The sequence below is a fragment of the Zalophus californianus genome, chromosome 3 (genome assembly GCF_009762305.2).
Source record: "Zalophus californianus isolate mZalCal1 chromosome 3, mZalCal1.pri.v2, whole genome shotgun sequence".
Classification (NCBI taxonomy): domain Eukaryota; kingdom Metazoa; phylum Chordata; class Mammalia; order Carnivora; family Otariidae; genus Zalophus; species Zalophus californianus.
Genome location: NC_045597.1, coordinates 75,936,537 through 75,957,309, shown reverse-complemented (window position 1 = coordinate 75,957,309; position 20,773 = coordinate 75,936,537). Strand labels below are relative to the sequence as shown.

At 37.8% G+C, this 20,773-nt stretch overlaps 1 protein-coding gene across 2 annotated transcripts in view; it reads left to right on the top strand.

Moving 5' to 3' along the window:
- Window positions 1-3,212: 3,212 nt before the first annotated feature.
- The window catches only part of NUP58 (nucleoporin 58), a 40,511-nt gene continuing 22,950 nt past the window's right edge, over window positions 3,213-20,773 (top strand). The window contains exons 1-6 of one of the 2 annotated variants that reach the window (XM_027589424.2): window positions 3,214-3,522; window positions 8,079-8,221; window positions 9,759-9,794; window positions 12,122-12,271; window positions 12,891-13,028; window positions 16,125-16,235. In XM_027589424.2, coding sequence (XP_027445225.1) covers window positions 3,416-3,522; window positions 8,079-8,221; window positions 9,759-9,794; window positions 12,122-12,271; window positions 12,891-13,028; window positions 16,125-16,235 — 685 coding nt within the window. In that variant the 5' untranslated portion in view covers window positions 3,214-3,415. Of the gene's footprint in view, window positions 3,523-8,078; window positions 8,222-9,758; window positions 9,795-12,121; window positions 12,272-12,890; window positions 13,029-16,124; window positions 16,236-20,773 lie in introns of both variants that reach the window. The other variant, XM_027589425.2, reaches the window with a different exon arrangement.

Genomic DNA, 20,773 nt, shown 5'->3' with positions numbered 1-20,773 from the left:
TTTAGAATTTGAATAATTTGCTTCATTCTTGGAAAGCAGTAATTCACATAGAATTGATACATGGGTTCAGGTCCCACAATGTCAAGGAGGAATATCTGAAACATCCTTTGGAATACAATGTGTTACTCTAAATAAGGATGGTTAAGCCAAAAACCTGTGCTGCATGGTTTTGCCTGGCTGCATAGGTTTTAGGCTTAAATAGGCATGAAGCTTATGTTGACATTTTACTTCAAGCTTTCCACTGAATAACCAAATAACTGGCTTATAGTAACTGCTTTCTTTGGAGTTTTATTTCTGTAGAACAAAGGATGCGAAGTGTTTTCTTTTTGCTAATAGGACAAACAGAAGAAGCTCTATGAGAAGAGGTCTTTGAGGTCCGGTTTTACACTCGGTGTATCTAGAGGCATGTAATAGATTGTAATACTGCTGTTCGTTAAGTAGTCCACTTTCCATCTCTGCAGTGTTCCTCTCTGTGGCATCTTGGGGGTTACTGCTGCATAATTTAAACTACTCTGCCAGATACAAGACAAAAATGCCATACTAAAACTTTTTTTTATTTTATTTTATTTTTAAAAAAGATTTTATTTATTTGAGAGAGAGAGAATGAGAGATAGAGAGCACGAGAGGGAAGAGGGTCAGAGGGAGAAGCAGACTCCCTGCTGAGCAGGGAGCCCAATGCGGGACTCAATCCCGGGACTCCAGGATCATGACCTGAGCTGAAGGCAGTCGCTTAACCAACTGAGCCACCCAGGCACCCCATACTAAAACTTTTTATAAAGTTAAAAGAATAGGTTGTCAATTTGAGTGACTCCCCCAAAACACAAACTTTTATCTAAGTCATATTTCTCACTACGTTCTTTTATAAACTTATTTTTATTTTACTTATTTTGTTTTTAAAAAGTAGACTCCACACCCAACATGGGGCTTGAATTCATGACCTTGAGAATCAAGAGTTGCATGCTCTACCAACTAAGCCAGCCAGGTGCCCCTTATAAACTTTTAAAAAATTGTTTTGGATTTACAGAATGATTCCAAAGATAATTCCTATATAGCCCATATCAGTTTCCCCTATTACAAAATATTATTAGTCCCTACTACATTTTTACATCCTCTTTCCTTCTTGCTAATCTTACATGTTTTGTTAATTAACATATAAATTGTATGTGCCAACTATTTTTAAAAAATACTTTATTCATTTATTTGACAGAGAGAGAGAGTGAGAGAGAGCACAAGCAGGGGGAATGGCAAGCAGAGGGAGAGGGAAAAGCAGGCTCCCTGCTGAGCAGACAGCCCCACTCGGGGCTCTGAGTGGAAGGCAGACGCTAAACCCACTGAGCCACCCAGGTGCCCCTGTGCCAAGCATTTTGATCTTACTAATTTTAGGTTGATATTCTTCAAAAGTTTTGGAAAGAATACACAATGGGATTAAAAGATGTAGGGAGCCATATTCTATCTTCCTCCAAAAATCATCTTTTTCTTTTCCAGACAAAAGTACCATAGATTTTTTTTCCCCATAGTCCTCTTATTGACCATCTTATAAATCATCACTGATAATAGCATTCTCTAGATCACTGAAGCTCTAAAACCCTCAATATTTTATTTTTTCTTTTCCTGTTCAATCACTATGAAATTTTTCTTTAAACTACAGTTCAAATATGTCCCTTTTTTATTATTATGGTGACTTCCATAATATTTAAAATGCTATTTAGTTTTTTAGTTAAACAAGCAGAGGTGATGTGTAAGTGCTCAGGCTGCCATGACAAAATACCACAGACTGGGTGGCTTAAACAACAGAAATTTACTTCTCAGTTTTGGAGGCTGAGAAGTTCAAGGTAAGGTGCCCATTAGCTCTCTTCTTGCCTAAGAAGGCTGCCTTTTAGCTGTGTCCTCAGAAGTTGAGAAATAAGAGTTCTCTCATATCTCTTCTTAGAAGGGAATTAATCCCATCATGAGGACCCTACCCTCATGACCTCATCTAACCCTGATTACGTTCCACAGGCCCTCTTTTCAAACACCATCACATTGGAGGTTAAGGCTTTAACACATGAATTTTGGAGGGACACAATTCAGTTTACAGGAGGCAGCAATGCCCAACCTCAACAGAGGAGAAAGTCCTGCATTTAGAGTTGTGAGACCTGAGCTTAAAAAGATTTGTCATATGGAGGATGAATGCTAGACTAAACAGCCACTGGGTGTTCCATCAAGGCAGTGCAGTGGTGAGAATTATGTTTTACGAAAGCAAATCTGGTGGTTGCTTTTGGGATGAATTTTACTGTAAGAAATCACAGGTAAGAAAACCATTTTTGCGGGATGTAACAATCTCTGAATGAAGACCCACATTATGATGACAGCACCCCAATGCACCACAGACACGAAGCCTTTCCTGATCTTTCTACAAGCCAGGATCTCTTCCTTAAATCTACATTTTTCTTATGTTTAGGGGTTGCTCATGGAACCCTTAAATTCCGCACTATATTGTGCTTGTTTCTGTACTTATCCCGTCCACTTTGCAGTTCCTCTGGTAGGTAGCAAAGGGGCGTCAGAGCAATGCAAAGCCCAAAGCCAGAATGCAGCCATGGGGGGGGGCCCTCCCGCGACGGGCCGGGGGTCCCAAACTCCTACCCAGCAGGATACGCTGCAAAACTTCGTGGACTTGACCACATCCTTTGACGTCCAGGGGGTTTGCACGGCACCACCACCAAGTTCGGCCACCCCCCACCAAAGGCCGCTCTCTGAGCCTCCTGGGTGGCAACTCGCAATGACTGCGCTTAACGGGCTCCAAACGCTGTGGAGCGGATCAGTGAATTATTATCGACTGATTTCCGAACCGTCCGGGAGCAGAGAAGCTCCCTGTCCCTCTCCGGGAAGGGACGGCAGCCAAACGAAGGCTGAGCGCGCCTCCTTTTCTGCAGCAGGGCTTGGACTGCTCAGTAGGGCCTTCCCCACTCTGGGATTTCGCGCATCCCTTTTAGCAGTAGGGAAAGACGTAAAGCAATAATTAAGATTCAACAGCCTTAAAGTACACATTACGTCAACACATATGCCAATACAGAACTAAAGAAAACGGTTTCACTCGTCTTCAACGCTAGACGACTACCCCTTAAGAGGACCGGCCCCACCCCCAGCTCACTCCCTCCCAGGACGCTTTGCGCGGCGCGCAACCCACCCCCATCCCAGAGTGCCTTGCGCAGCGGGCTCGCTCTTGGTGGGTTACGTGCGCGCGGCGGGCGCCGGAACGTGCTCTCGGGTGGTTGCCCCACCCACTTCGGCCTCGTCTTCGCAACCACGGTGGCTTGAGGTTCCCGCCAGGTCGCGGCTGGGCGAGAGCGATGCTGCCCGGCCCGCCTTGGCTTTGAGGAGAGAGGAGCGTCCCAGACCCCTTGCAGCTACCTGACGGCGCTGAGCCCCGGCAGCCATGTCCACGGGGTTCTCCTTCGGAACCAGCACACTGGGCTCCACCACCGTAGCCGCCGGCGGGACCGGGGCAGGCGGCGGTTTCTCCTTCGGGACGGGAGCATCTAGGTAACCGCGCTTCCTCGCCTTCCCGGCCCGGGTCCTCCCAGCGGACTCCCGTGGGTGGGCCCGTCCCTTTCTCTTCCCGCTGGCTTCCTTTCTGGTGGGCCTGGAAAAAAAAATACTTGCGCAGCGCCAGCCTCGTAGTCCTGCCGTTTGGCGGCCTGATGGGGAGGGTGGTCACAGGGTTGTGAGGTCCCCAGAATCCACGATGGTTCACACAGTGTCCCTACCGAGTGGGGTCTGGCTGGGTGAAAGGGCCTGGGATTTCACGCCGAGCCCTCTTAGTGCGGCAATCTGAGGCACAGAACGAATGAACGACATTGTGGCAACTCTGGGGTTTCAGAAAAAGACAATAGAAAATTTTAAGGAGGACAATTACAAGTTTATTTCTGATAATTCAGATTCAGTTGCAGGATATATGGTTTTGGACATTCCAATGCTTTAATGACTAAGTGGTATTTTAAACGAGCTCACATCTTTGTACCTCATGGAACCCTATCCTTTGTTACTGTAGTTTCTTATTTTAAATACGTGTTGTAGAATTTATTGGTGATAATTTTGAACAGTATGTGCAAATTAGTGTACGTGAGTGTTGTGTTGTAATGACTCACATTGTCTTCTGCTTACATTGAAAAATGTAAGTATAGCATATTTATCGTTTTTGTGCAACCTGCTAAACCACCACTTCAGGCGGTGACAAAATACAGCTAGCAGAGGTCCAGAAAGAGACAAAATAGTTAAACGTCATTTTCATGGTGAGAGATTTAATGTTTAGAACTCAGTCTTTTTAAAAATGTAAAAGTGAAGGAGTTAATGAAATCAAGAAGTGTGCATAGAAGGTGTTACAAGGTATCTCCTGAAGTTGAGGGATGTGATTGTAGATTAAAAAGGCAAAAATATCTTCCTTGTATTCGAAAGGAGGGGGGCAGACTACATAGTCAAGTAAAAAATCTGGGAATTTCCCTTAATACCTCCTTTTCTCTCTGCACCTTTAATCAGCAAGGCCTGATAATTTTAATTACTCAGTTTCCATTTGCTTCACTTCCAGTGCCACCATCCTGTTGCAAGCTATTGTCGTTCATGGAACAAATATTTATTGAACACACTCCTATATAATAGACTCTGTTTTAGGTGGTGAGATAAATAAGGGTCCTGCTCTCCTGAAGCTTACATTCTTATGAAAATACTTAGGATTTCTTCCAAGTTTTCAACCAGTAACCTTTCTCGTATTTGATGAAAACTATTCCCATCATCTCCTACTTTGATTACTTCAGTGGAATCGCAATTGCTGTTTGAAAAATCATCTTTGATGTCAAGCCTTTTTTTAACACATAATCAGAGGCATTTTTTAAAATTCCCATTGCCTTCCTTTAATGATTTTTCATTATCCTTGGAATGAAGTAAAAATAAATCTTACCATGATCCACAAGATCCAAATAATCTGGAACCTCTTCAGACTCATCCTGAGCCCAACTCCTCATTTCAGTTTGCTACAATTCAGTGATACAGACCTACTATGAAAAAAATTAAAGGCAAAGAAATAACTGAAAGTTTCAAAGGAAGATATTTACCCTTAATTTATGTGATGCTCTTTGATATTTTCTGTTCTGTTCTATTTCATTTTTTAAAATGCCAGTTATGATCTACTAAATTGATTTTATACTCCTAATCTTAGTTTGAAAAATACTGCTGTAGCAACTTGGGCATTTTCTCAGTTCCTCAGGTAGGCTTAGCCAAACCCCTTCCCACTTGGGAGCAGTTCCCTCTGATTGGAATTCCCCTACTACCTCCTGCCTCATATGCCAAGCTAGTGTCTACTTTTGGGACTCAAATGTTAACATCTCCAGAGAGGCAGTTTTTAGATCTACAAGTGTACAGGAGGTTTCCATCTTCATAATACCCTGTAACATAGCACTTATCACAGTTGTAATCAGTTCGTTGTGTTTTTTGTTGACTTATTTTCTGATTCCAGCAATAGAATAGAAGCTCCATGACAGTGAAGACCTTTTCATACTGTTTTTTTTTTTTAGTAGACATAGTGGAGCTCAATACACATTTTTTGAATGAATGAATGATTGATTAATCTCTTTCTCTCACTAACTGGAAACTTACTGAACTGTATCTGAGTCTTATTTACCACTCCATCCTCAGTCCCTATGACAGTTCCTGGCACACAAAGAGGGCTTTAATAAATATTTGTTAATTGAGTAAAGGAATTATTAGTGATCAGCTAGAAACATGTACACAGTCTTTAGAAGGGCTTAGATAAGGGGCACCTGGCTGGTTCAGTCAGAACAGCATGAAACTCTTGATCTCGGGATGGGTGAAAGCCCCACACTGGGTGTAGAGATAAAGAAAATAAACTTTAGAAGGGCTTACATAAATGAACGAAAGGAGACACAGTCTAACATTTGTCTGGTGGAGTACTGGTTTGGAGACCTGACTTCCCCTAGTGCCATCTGGTCATTTGGTCTCTTTAGGTAAATCATTTTAGTGAAGTTACTTTCCATGCCTCAGTTCCCACATCTGGAAAAGGGGTATAATATATTTACTTCACACAGTTGTTGAATGAGGTAAAGCATGTAAAGTACTTAGCATCATATCTGGCACTTGGTAAGTGCTCAATAATGTTACTTTCTAAGTCCACATTAGGGCATGCTGGAGAAGTTAAAACAATATTCCTGACCTGTTGGAGACAACTTGGCTTTTCTATAACACATCCTGATGAGTCATTGGCAGATAATAGTGGTTTGAGGCAAAACTTGGTCCTGTCTGGGGTAGCTTTTGTTAAACTAAGTAAATTTCTCTCCTGCGAGAAATTTCTCTTTTGCTTTCTTGAGTAAGAAGATACCACTTTGATGTATTTCTTTGGTAATGTTTTCACATTTAATTATGAAACACTTCATTGTGTCTTCAGTTATCTTAAGGTTGTCAAGAAATTTGTCTAAAAATACATAATTTCACTGTACATCTTTTGTATATTTATGGAATAGCAGTAAAACCAAATGGAATCACTGAATTATTTGGGAGGGAGGAGAGCATAATAACCATTTTCTTAATTTGAGGTCTTCAAAATTTGCCAATAATGTTTATTAAGATACCTTTTTATTTCAGTTGATTGTTTAAAGATTTGTGCTTTGTTGGTGAGACCTTGCAACCCTGTTCTGCCAGCCCTCTGTACTTCACACACCTATGCTCCTAGAGATCGTTTTAAAATCAGTGATAAACTAAGACATAGGGTACACTCCCCTTTTTCCCCCCTACTCAGTGTTGATGCCTGATTTCAGGTTCTGTTCCCCTCACGGTGATGGGCTGGCGTAATACCTTGTATATAATGTGTTTAGTTGAATTTATTAAGTTCCTACTGATGACAGTAGTAACAACATTTATTAAGTGAGGTTAATTCACCATGCACAATCTCTTAATCTTTTGCAAAACTGTTAAGTGGGCACTGTTATTCCCATTTTGCATCTGAGGAAATAGAGGATCAAAAAGGCTAAGTTATGTCACACAAGTCCCAGGACGTTGGGGAGCTGGTACTAGAACCCAGCCATAACACTGTTGCCTCCTTAAATTGAAATGTCCCAGACTTTTAAGCTTTTTAAAAACTGACCTTGGCTTTTATGGTGATTGTGTCTGTATGGAAGGGCAGGCAGATGGAATAAAGATACCTATATAGAATGAGTGGGAGCTCCCATTATGTTATGTGTTATAATCTCTCTTAACTCTCCTACACAATTTTTGGAGTGTCAAGTCGTTAAGATTTTTTTGTTTATTTTTATAATTTGCTCTCCCACCTATAGATAGCAAATATGAGCCCCTGAGTTTTGATAAGAACAGTTGAAATTTGTGAACTTTGTTCACATCCCTTGTTATTATCAGCTGTTCTTTTTAAGCTTTCAAGAACTCTGAAGAGGATTTCTGCTGATGAACGAACACATAATCTGGATAGTGGGTAGTTTTGCTTTGTATTTTACTCTTGCCAGGTTATGTTTAGTCCTTTTCCTCTTCCCACACCGACCCCAGTTCTTATTGCTGTTTTGGTGGCAAGAAAACTAACTGCATCCCCCACTCCCTGCCCAACTCCATAAATATGGTGATATAGCAACAGAGAGGTGGTGAAGACAACTTAGAATAACTTTCCTATTTCTGAGTATGTTTTATTTTTCTTTATGTTATTAGTAGTTGGGGAAGAACAAATGTATTTAGAAATGTGAACTATACGTTAGTCATTCAAGAGGAAAATGATCCATATTCATAGGATTTCTCTATGGCCATTTTAAAATATGATAGCTTTCAATAAAACTTATAAAAGTAGAATATGTGATACTGTTTATGATTACTTGGAATCTGAAATCTTTTGTAGGTGACTTTAAAAGAGAACAGGAAAATATTTGAATTTGATTTGTTAAAAATAAATTGTTAGTTCCTTTTGTATCCTATGGCGATATATTGAATATGTTAAATGAAAGAAAGTACTTAACCTTGAAGAGTTAATTTTTATTTTTCTTAAGGAAATACTGGCTCTAGTAGACTTTGTTTTGTGTTTTTTTATAAACAAGCAACCCTTCTGTGGGGCTCAATTTTGGAACTCTTGGAAGCACTGCAACGCCTGCAACTACATCTGCTCCTTCAGGTGGTTTTGGCACTGGGCTCTTTGGATCGAAACCTACCACTGGGTTCACTCTAGGAGGAACAAATACAGGTAAGGAGGATTGTCACATTTTCAGGGAATAGGTATGGGATATTCTTTTTCAAGTTCTTTTCTATATCTCTTCCCTTTACAGGGATTGTCTTTGGTGATAGACCTAAAAAATGGTAAACACTAAGATGAAAAAATATATAGGGATGTGGAATTAAGGGCCAGTGATAGGCCCAACATTGGTTATAATGTATTTTAGTGTAAAGGAAAACACACATTTAGGGGTGCCTGGGTGGGTGGCTCAGTTGGTTAAGGGTCCAGCTCTTGATTTCCTCTCAGGTCATAATCTCATGGTTGCAGAATGAGCCCCTCTTTGGGCCTCAGGCTCCTCAGGGAATCTGCTTGAGATTCTCTCTTCTCCCTGTCCCCCTGCCGCGCCCCCTGCCCCCTCAACACTGGAGCTCTCTTTCAAAAATAAATAAATAAATCTTAAAAAAAAGGAAGGAAAACACATTTAAAGAAATAAGATCTCTTTTTTTAAATAACTTTTTAAATATATACTTGACACGAAGAAGATACACCTCTTTAAATATAATGAATTAATTTAATTTTTATATTAGATTATATAATGCAGTGTTTAACCTTAGTGAAGATAAGCCAGTTTACCAATTTGGACATTAATTAATTTAGTCACATATGTGGGACAGTCAGCATCCTGTCTTGCTATAATATTATCATTTACCTTCCTAAGAGATGTTTTAAGTTTTTGTATTATTTTTTTTAAAGATTTTATTTATTTATTTATTTCAGAGAGAGAATGAGATAGACCATGAGAGGGGGGAGGGTTAGAGGGAGAAGTGGGCTCCCTGCTGAGCAGGGAGGGACTCGATGCGGGACTCGATCCCGGGACTCCAGCATCATGACCTGAGCTGAAGGCAGTCGCCCAACCAACTGAGCCACCCAGGCGCCCTAAGTTTTTGTATTATTAAAACAGTTGTTTCGATGGGAAAAGGGCAAGAAGTCAAGGTTTCTGGTAGACATTTCAATAATAAAAAGGTGTTTGTTTTTTAATACTTACAGACATTTGATTATTATTAAGTTAAAAATATGTTTCACTGGTGCTGCCATTTAAAAAGTTTACTTCTTTACTTACTCTTTATTCTCTACCCTCAGGGCCTCTTGGTCTCAGTTACCACTTTTTGCATTGACCTTCCAGCTTTGACTGCAACTTTTCACAGCCATACATAGAAAATGTAAGAACTGCAGGAGTAAATATGAGAGCAGCCAGTGAACTTCTTGAGACAACTCTGTGTGCCAGTGTTTGCTTGGAGTAGCTTTTTTACTTCTTGCCTAATGTTGTTATAAGCCATAGTTGTTTGCATTTATAAATTTTATTGCCTAATATAACAAATTATATACAGCCTGTAATATGAAAACCAGTGCTATAGGAAAAATGTTTGTTTTAGTGGTTATGGTGGAAGATACTGGTTGTTGTAGTATCACACCCTGAGGATGACTCCCAAGTCTTGCCCTTGTGATAAACTCCAAAAAATGTCATCTTCCCTTGATGATTAAATTTTATTTCTCTTTTTGTCCCCAGGAATAGCAACAACTATAACTACAGGATTAACTCTGGGTAAGAATTTTTGAGGAAAGATCCCAGATCTGTGGTTTTCTATTCTTCTCTTTCTTAATATCTCACAGAGCTGGGGTATAGAAGGAAGCATGTAAGGAACCTAATATAGATCACAGACACTCACTCATCACAGAACCTTTCAGTATTGGAGTTTTTAAAAAAGTCAATGACTTTTTAATTCAGGAAAAAACCCTTAAATACAGATATGGTTTTTCTGTGGAGATTTATTTCACACTGAATTTTGTAGTCATTTGAATCCTTTTAGTGAAAAAAAGCAACAGACTGTAGGCCAGAAGTCTTGAAATTAAACCCTGCTTGTACCTCCAAATCATTGTGAGGTCTTAGGTGGTCAGAGTATCTGGCAGCTTTTAGTTACCTATAAAAGGGGTGTATTGGACTAAAAAGTTTTTGGATTCCTTTCCAGTTCAAAAACATCATAGTTCTCTGTAATGATATGCCAAAGGGAATGTGAGTTAAGTAGGACAGCAGTTAATAATGTCAAAGGAAATGAATGAATGAGAGGACAGTGAGGAAACTCAGTTAGATTTATTAATTGAACTGACATTAAATAAAAAGTTTAAATAAACTAAAGATTGGTGGACTTTCTTCACTTGGATGCTACTCACCTGTTACCAGCAGAAGGTGTAACACATCTGTTTACTACCAGAGTTTTTGGACAGGATTGGCTTCAAGGGCAAGCAGTTGGATTCTCTTATTTTCTGACATTGGAGAACCCATACAGGATTTCAAAGCACTGTACTCTGGCAGGAATTTCTGGTTGTGGTAAGGGCAATCCAGAAGTTTAATTTCTGGCAGCTGCTTCTCTCAGTGCCTTGAGGAGAAGCCAAAATGCAGGTCATTATGTATTTCTTTATTTAATATTTTTGAGCAGCTATTACTTCCTAACTCTGTGGCCTTAGGTATACATAATGCTTTAAACATTTAGTATTAGCTGTTGTTGTGGTGATGGTACTGGTGGGGAGGATGGTACTGATGATGTCAGTTGCTGAGTGCATGAGCAAGGCATTCAGTGGGTTATGAGGTGAAGGTGACTGGCAGTTACAGTAATATGTTCTTGTGTGATCTGGTAAGTGCTCTAACATAGGTATGAAAGGCACCAAGGAAGGCAGAGGAAGATAAGAGTAGGAGTTTATCTGGGGTGGCAGAAAACATCATTCCTGATGGAGGAGTGGAAAGGCCCAGTCATAAAGGGATCCAGGGAAATAGGAAAAGTACTCGGTTCTTGCAGTTTAGGATTCAGAAATGGGAGTGGTAGGGAGAGGGGGTGTGAGGAGCAGGTGGGTGCCACGCCTTTTGACTCTAGTGTAGAGGTAGTATAGAGCTAATGGGAGCCTTCCGTCAGGGAGAATCACCAGGGTATTATTTTTTGGTGGTGTTCTCTCATTTTTAAAGTAACTGAAGTAATTCAAAGAATTAAGTTTAGAAGGACTGATAGCACAAAAACAAATTAAGAGGTTACTGTAATTGTTCTTGAGAGGGAGATGACCTGAGCTAAGGGTTTTGAGGATGCTTGTAGTCCAGGGATATTTCTGTAGTGGAATCAATAGGATTTGTGACTAGTAGAATGCAGGAGAGAGAAGGAACGTCAGGGGTGATTACGGTTTCTGGCTTGAGCAACCGAGTGGACCATGGCAGGGGATTTAGGAACGTTTTTGTATAAGGAGACGTTGAGGTACAAAGGGAAGGGACATCCAGGTGGAACTAACCAGGGGAGACTCCCTGGTAGGTGTAGGTGTAGATTTAGACTCCATGGGTCTAAATCTACACCTACTCCGGTAGGTGTAGATTTAGACCCATGTTCCCCTAGTGGAAATTCTGCAGTTGGGAAGTATGGGAGCAGGTCTGGAGCCATAGGCAGTATCATTTAAGAAGTGAACAGAGGAAGGAGATGGACAAAAGCAGATTGAAAGGCGTAGCGGGAGATGACAGAAACACAGAAGGAAGTAGAAGCAGTAGAGAATGGTGGTTTAAATAGCCTTGGAGGGAAGGGATGTTTTTCTGTTGAGTATAAAGAAAAGGAAGGATAAATGCTGTTTTAGGTAAATCCAGGGATAGAACTGAAATTGGATTTCAATATTACCACACTGATTGGACTTTCTTTTGCTTTTCTTAAATCATAGGGTCCTCTTTTAAGTATTCACCATGATTTGGTTCCAACTTCTATATTTTCCTTTTTCATATATATCCAAATATCCTTCTATCTACAAAAGTAGGATCACAAACTTTTAGGGATCCTGACTGAAACTGGTATAATACATACACAGTTATGGTAAAATAGGGTTTGTTTGTTTGTTTGTTTGACACAGGAACGCCAGCTACTACATCTACGTCTACAACAGGTTTCAGTTTAGGATTCACTAAACCTGCCGCATCTGCCACACCATTTGCTCTCCCTATTACTTCTACCTCAGCTAGTGGTCTTACTCTTTCGTCTGCTCTGACATCAACTCCAGCAGGTGAGGCAGAATGGAAAAAGTCACGTTTTGTGGTTGAATTTTATTTTGTTTTTGGCTAGTGAATTTAGGTATCCACCTTTTTAAAGCTAACTTCAGTTTTGGAAAGTTTTTATTTTAATCAGCAGTTTTGACCTATAAAATTGCTGATTTGTGAAGGTCATCATTGGGCTTTAAAGCAACAGGGGTCATCCTGGAAGTTGGTCTCTATTTACAGAGCAAAGCAGGGACAGGGTGAGAGGTAAAATGTAAAACTATTAATAGTTTTTGTAAAGGAGCATTTTGGTGACAAGGAAGGATAAAGAGTTTGCCTAAACCTTGCCTGGCTTTTGAAGGCGAAGTTGGTGTCCTGGGTTGAAAACTCTTTATCACTGTCTGGAATCAGTTACCTGATACCATTCTAGTATTACCCAGAACTCTTATTTCTGTCACTAGTTTTTGCTTTAAGGTACTATTTGTCTTTATTCTTAAGCATATATAATTTTATCTTTAGTGAGTAATTTTTCCTAAACCTCATGGACATGAAGTTTTTTTTTTTTTTTTTTGGAAATGTTTTGCATTTTCTCTGGTGTTCTTAGAAATGATGTTTCCTTGTGAAGCCTTACAGTTTCACTTTTTATAGCATCTACAGGATTTACCCTAAATAATTTGGGTGGAACAACAGCCACAACTACCACCGCATCAACAAGCCTTTCCTTAGGGGGAGCCTTAGCTGGTTTGGGAGGTTCGCTTTTCCAGAGTTCAAATACAGCGACATCAGGTAATTGATGATACTCATTTTCCAAAATAGTATTTATATTTAAATTTACTTTATCTATATTTTGACATTTTGAACAGACCACTTTGTCTCTTTAACCTGTGTGTTTTTTGTTTGGTATGAAAACTGAATTATAAAATAATGTTTTTCATACATAATTGGATATCTTAGCCATATTATAGAAATAAATCTGCTTCTGCTTCTCAATATTGACTGACTAGATAAAGACTGTTGAGTTGCAGATCTGTACTTCTGCGACAAATAATGCAACATATGTTAAGAAAAAAGAAAAAGAAGAAAATAGCAGGAGGGGAAGAATGAGGGGGAGTAAATCGGGGAAACGAACCATGAGAGACGATGGACTCTGAAAAACAAACTGAGGGTTCTAGAGGGGAGGAGGGTGGGGGGATGGGTTAGCCTGGTGCTGGGTATTCAAGGGGGCACGTTCTGCATGGAGCACTGGGTGTTATGCACAAACAATGAATCATGGAACACTTCATCAAAAACTAATGATGTAATATATGGTGATTAACATAACAATAAAAAATAAAAATTAAAAAAAATAAAATAAATGCTGAAAAAAAATATTGACTGACTAGATAAAGAAGCAAAGAAGGGCCTGTTTAAGGAGTCTGTAAACTATTCTAGAGAAACTTACCTTTTTAATAAATGGCAGTTGCATAGTTTTGGATCATTTAGTATCTAAGTTCATTGTAAAACAACTTGACCTTTTAAGCCCTGGTTTTAAGCATAGCTTTCCATTACAGACATCAGGAAAGGGTATTAGCATGCTTTGAAGACAACGTTTTAGAACACAAGTATTAAGTTTATCATAGTCAGGCAAAATACTAAAGTACCAGTTCACTTGGCAGAGAATACCTAATCGTTTTTATCTTGGATTGATTTTTCATTACACGTTTATTTTGAAATTAGCCTCATGTTAAGGATTCTACGGATGTTTTGAATATTGGGAATGAATAATAGAGGAAACATGATACTGTATATAATATAATAAAATGTAAGAGTGAGAAAAGCTTTCCTCTGACTTGAAAACATTGTATGATTATCTCACATAGCAATAGAACATCAAGAACTTCTCTTTAACAATTTATGAGTTAGGAAAAACATGTTTTTCAACATTGAAACATGTTGAAATCACAGAATTTCCAATAATACATATGTTCATTTATAATGGCTATTTAATTTCAGAAGTTTTACTGAACACCTATAGGTGTCTAATACTTGGTTGTGTGGGAAAGATGAAGGAGTATGACCTAGTGTTTATTTATAAATAAACAGTTTATTTTTTTATATTTTTTATAATTATATATCATATATAATTATATAACAAATATATTTTTTATAATTCAGTTTATAATTCAGGCTATTAAACGGTTCTTTCATGTACTCTATTCAGATACTAAATTTAATGAAGAAACTCTTGGTCAGTGGGAGGGGAAAAAAGGAGTTGGTGAAGATAATCTAAAAATTTGTAGCATTTAAGTTTGCGTTGATCTTTCAAATACTTATCTTTGTCACTATTGTCTAACCTTGTAGGTATTCAAAATGTCTCCTAATAACCAAATCACTGGATGACTATAACATACATTCTTTGCAGGATAAGTATTTAAACATCTCTCCCAAAGATTCCTATGAGAGCAAAACACAAAAATAGCAGAAAGGGGAGGTGGAGGATTGTTTTTGTGTCTTGCTGATGAGTTTTTAGGCCTTTTCTAATTTTTACTAGACTCTAGACTACCACGTCAGTGCTTGATTTATGGTTATGCTAACCTAAAGATGCCATTGATTGTTTTTAAAAAATGGACCTTTATTTAGCTATATTTTTTGTCACACATTGTCAGTATTTAAATCCAGTTTTCAGTTATGCCATGCTCTTATCCAGTACATCCTACCGTTTCCTTTGTTTCTAAAGTAAATAGCATCTGTCTAAAAAGAACCACAGTTGTGTCAGCTTGGGAATGCATGTACTTAGATGATTTGCCAATGCATGGTCTTTCAAATTTTGCTACTTGATTCACAAGCATACAATAATGACTTAAGAGTAACTATAATTTAGTCCCTTCAGTTCCTTTTGTCAGTGAGGTAGAATTTAAATAAATGAAGTCTACTTCTTTCATAAAGTTTTGTTAAGAAAACTTAGGAGTATAAAATTTTGATGATGTTTGAACTGTAAGGCTTCCAACTCTCAGCTCTTTAAATTTCATTAATAGTAAAACTATTTGCTTTATGTTATACTAAAATCTTATAAATCATTAGTAGATTATTTTACTTATTTGTTTATCTGTCACCAGCTTTATTGAGGTATAATTGAGAAGTAAAATTGTAAGATACTTAAAGTGTAGAGCATGATGATTTCATATATACATGCACATTGTAAATTCCCATCAAGTTAATTAACACATCCGGTATTAGATTATTTTAAAAGTATACAATTCCAAAGCATGACTGGAAGACAAGAAGTATTCACCTGAAAATACACAAACTAAAACTGCTTTTTTAGGAGGGTTTAAAAAAACAATAGGTAGTATGTTCACATTTATTGAATTAACAGATACGCTCTGACGTTTTCAGTAAAGAAAAATTGATAGACCCATAAATACAGAGAACTGATGGTTCCCAGAAAGGGTAGGGAAGACAGGCAAAATGGGTGAAGGGGGAGGGGGTTGGTACAGGCTTCCAGTTATGGAATGAGTAAGTCACAGGGATGAAAGGTATAGCCTAGGGAATATAATCAATGTTGTTATAATGCTGTATGGTGACAGATGGGGTAATGACAGTTGTGGTGAACATAGCATGTGTAGACTGTCAAATCACTTTTGTACACTAATGTGACATTGTGTGGTGACATTGTGTGTCAACTATACTTAAAAAAATTACCTAAAAAGTAAAGTTAAAATTACATCATCCAAACTACATATACCATTGACTCGCTCCAGACTTATTCCTTGTTATTTACTTAAATCAGTATGAAGAAAAACGGGATCCAACTTAAAAGCATTTGAGAGCTTTGGTCATTAAGGGAAAATCATTATAAAGACTTTCAGTGAACTTTGTAAATTATATTTGGCTTATTTGTAGGACTTGGACAGAATGCTTTAGGCTTGACTTTGGGAACCACAGCAGCTACTTCAACTGCAGGCAATGAAGGTCTTGGTGGTATAGATTTTTGTAGCTCATCAGATAAAAAGAGTAAGTAATGTTATATTCTAACAGTAACTTAAATTCCTATGTCAGCAAGATTTTTAGTTATATATTCAGTAGTAAAGTTTTTACTTTTAAATTTGTTTGCTTTATATTTCACAAATTTTGTGTGTATTGTGTGTTTAAGATTTTATTGTAGAAAACTGGGTTTTGTATGTGCATATGTCTTATGTAGTTATCTTAATGTGTGTATTAATATATATTAAGTTGGGATCATGCACACATATAGGGTATACAAGTTGACCCTTGAACAACATGCTTTGAACTGTTTAGCTCCACTTATATGTGGATTTTTTCCAGTAAATAACAGTGGAGTACTATAAATGTGTTTTCCTTATGATTTTCTTAAAACATTTTCTCTTATTTTATTGTAAGAATGCAGTATATAGTACATATACCAAGTGTGTGTTAACTGACTTTATATTATCAGTAAAATTTCTGGTCAGCAGTAAGCTATTAGTAAAGATTTTGGGGAATCAAAAATTATGCACGGATTTTCAACTGCCTGGGGGGTTGGGACCCCTAATCCCTGCATTGTTCAAATGTCAACTGCATTGCTTTGTAATCTGTTCTTTCTCATGTATTATATCACAGGTATTTGTCAGTTCAGTAATTCTTTTAGGGGTATTCTGCTGCTTAATATCAGCTTTATGAATCGGTATATCATTAATCAACCATCATTCTATTATTAGTGTTTGTTTTCAGTTCATTTATTCTAGGAAGTAGAATGCTCAACATATTGAGCATCTTTATAGAGGGAGGCAAAATAGTATTGTAGTTTAAGGGTGTAGACTTGAGCTGAAATCATCTGGCTTCAAATCCCCCCAACTATTACAAGCTCTGTGACCTTATTCAAGTTATTTATCCCTCTGTGCCTTAGTTTCTTTATGTAAAGTGGGGGAAAATAGTAGTACCTACTTGACAACATTGGTCTGAGGATTACTATTTATAAGACTTCAGCAGAGCCAGGCACATAGTAGATGCTGTCTAGGTGTTTGCTTTTATTACAAATTTTCATTCATATTTTTGGTTATTTTTTTAAGACAAATACCTAGAAACTGAATCATTGGCTTAAAGAAAGGGACAGTTTTGGAGACTCTTGGTATATATTGTGAAATCACTTTTCAGAAAGGTTTTACCAATCTATTTCCCACCAGCCAGTATGAAAATACTCTTCTCACTGTGCCCTTGCCATGCTGAATATTCTTTTTAAAAATTGCCAATCTAGATTCATTTTGAAAAGTGTTTTAGGGACGCCTGGGTGGCTCAAGTCGGTTAAGTGTCTGCCCTTAGCTCAGGTCATGATCCTAGTATCCTGGAATCGAGTCCCACATCAGGCTCAGGGAGCCTGCTGCTGCTTCTGTCTCTGCTGTTCCCCCTGCTTCTGCTCTCTCTCTCTTTCTGACAAGTAAAATCTTTAAAAAAAAAAAAAAAAAAGTGTTTTAGTTTTGTTGTCCCTATGCATGATTTTTTGTTTTCTTATGCCTCTGGTGAAAGCATGTTTCAGTAGGGTATATACATGCATATTGCGTTGAACCCCTCTGAAGAGCTTAGAATGAGGTAATAGATGAAGGTGTAAAATATGCCGTGTCCATATATCTGTGTAAGAATTTTTTGTTTTGGACATGGTTTTTATTATACAGTTATTATTCTAGGGTGAAGTACTGTTTTAAAAGTTGACTCTCCTAAAATCCTTTTAAACTTAGAAAATTTGGGATTATTTTTATTTGAATGAAAATTGATTTTTAAACATAGGGGTCTCTCTTGTTTTTACTTAGTTTTCTTTGTAGCAACTTCAAAATTAGAAAAATTATCTTAGATGTTTTAGCAGCTTATTTTTTTACTCAGCTGGAGCAGTCTGGTACCCTCCAACTACTTTGATTTTAATTGTGAAACTGTTTCTCTTTTTATTGTAATTGCTTTTAGGTTCCATGTGAAAGAGCTGATTGAGGCAAAGGAGTAAGAGAAATATGAGGAGTTAATCTCCCCTCTTTCCCTGCCCCCCCCCCGCCTTCCCCAATTGTCTTCCTCTCATGTTATGCCTTAGAGTTGAACAAAAGGAATATGTAGAATAAATATACATGACCTGATGTACCACATCAGTTCCCTTTAACCTGCTATACGTGTCAAGGGATTCTTTTTTTAATGTAAAGGATTTCTCTGTTTCTCTAGTAGCTGTATCAGTTAGCCTGGACCTACAGTATTGGGTTTAATAGATGAAGAGTGGTAGGAAGCAATGTTCTGTAAGTGGGGGCAGCATAGAGCAAGATCTAGAGATGAGGATGATCTTTTTTGAAGAACTGCTGGAAGACCAGCAAGCTACAGCATGGGAAGATCAGATTCCAGACGTCATAAAGGGAAGGGCCGTGTGTGCCACTTAAAGGAGTTTTGTAATTACATGGAGGACAGTTGAGACCTGCTAGGATTTTGATGTGGATAATGTGACATGAGATACGTTTTTATTTATTTATTTTTTTAAGATTATTTATTTATTCATGAGAGGCAGAGACAGAGAGGCAGAGGCAGAGGGAGAAACAGGCTCCCCGCTGAGCAGGGAGCCCAGCGTGGGACTTGATCCCAGGACCCCGGGATCACGACCTGAGCCGAAGGCAGACGCTTAACCATCTGCGCCACCCAGGCGCCCTGAGATACATTTTTGAAGAGCATTCTGGCAGCCATTTGGAAGATAATGTGCAGGAGGGCAAGAACAGATACAGAGTGCTGTTAGGGAGCTTTTATAGCAGTCCACAGGTGTTACAGATGCAAAGCTAGATAGACTAGTCAGGGCCCACGGTAGACTAAAAACAGGCCTAAGTTTTATGTACACAGGTCTGTCTGTATAAACTTCTGTGAATATAATAAAAATGGAATATGAAGGAAAGAGCAAAATAGTACATTAATGAATAAAAAAGTTGAACTATTTGGAAAAAAATTTAAATCCCTACTTTATATTACTGTGTCTCATCCAGTCAAAGACCCCCTTCTGTAGAACATGGGTACCAATTTCAGAAATGTTAAACTATGAAAGAGAAAGATCTTAGAATCAGTGAAATACAAAATATGGAAAAATAAATTATAGTTAGATTAAAGAGGTAAACAAAAGAAACCCCATGGACAAAGGCAAAAGGTAAATGACAAATTGGAAGAAAAGTACTTGATTTCTAGATGCTTATTTTTTAACATTTTAACATCTGAAATTGAGATGTGTCTTAAAATTAGGGTCTGATTTTAGAAATAGACACATGAAATATATATATGAGACAGAATTAATATGCTTAATGTTGAAATAGCTCTTAGAAGTCAGTGAGAAACATACCTAAAAGATGTACAAATAGCCTGAATAGGCCATTCGCTAAAGGAGAAATGTACTTGTCTAATTAACATTTGAAATGTTTTACTTAGTACTGTCAGAAATATGAATTTAGATTATAATGAAGCGGCATTTTTCACCTATATACTGGCAGTGATTGTTTTAAAAAAAATGTTCGTTGTTGAGGATGTGGTGGATAAAGTACTCTTATTCATAGTAGGTGGGAAGATAAAGTGGAACAGTTGTTTGAAAGGATCAGTTTGATGTCAGAGGCCTTCCCTGATGTAATCTTTGACCTATAAATTACTCTTTTTTGGAATACAAATAAAGTCATGCACCAGTATTTGGAGATAAAGACATTGACTATAGCAGCATTGTTTATATAGTGAATGCTCATATGTTAATAAGAGGGTTGGACATAAAGGTTCTGATACAGCTATGTCATCAGTATTCTGTGGTCATTTAAAATATGTTAAGTGACTTGGAAAAGACTTAATTACAACATGCTGAGAAAATATGTTAGCATAACATAATTATCCTGATTGCTTTTAAAAATGTGTGTGTAAGTGCAGAAATAGCTTATAAGAGGAACCATTAAGGTTCTCTGGTGGGATGAAGTTTTGTGTGTGCCTGCATTTTCTTAATTAAGCAGGTCTTATTTTGTAGTGTGAAATAAATTTTGGAAAAGGAGAAAGGGAGTCTGCATTTTCCTGACAGAAAATTTTTCTTTTCTACTTTCAGACATATACTATTAATGATAACCACTAAATAGGTGTTAGTGAGAAAGTAGTTGATATTTCTGCACACATTAATAACTTCATCTTTAAAAAAAATTGCTGCTTTTGTATTTAGAGATGTCCAGGTAATCTGACATATTTTAGTATTCTAAACTGATAGAACCTAAGAAAGCATCAAGTAAAACTCTCAGGAGTTAAACTGCGCTAAGCAAGAACATTTTTCATGGAAGATAGTTGAAAGAGGAAGATTCTTGCCCTTGAAAGAAATAGATACAAATCAGCTACATAACTGTCTGTTTATATGTACACAAACATGTATCTATAACATGTTTTGTTTGGAGTTTATGACAACTCATGACCTCACATGGTGTATAAGAGGCAGTCTAAAAAATGCGTAGCAGTTTCTATTTATACCCTAGTTTGTGTTAAATTAAAACTTGAATTTGGAATACATTGTTAAATGACCTGTTCTTACATGA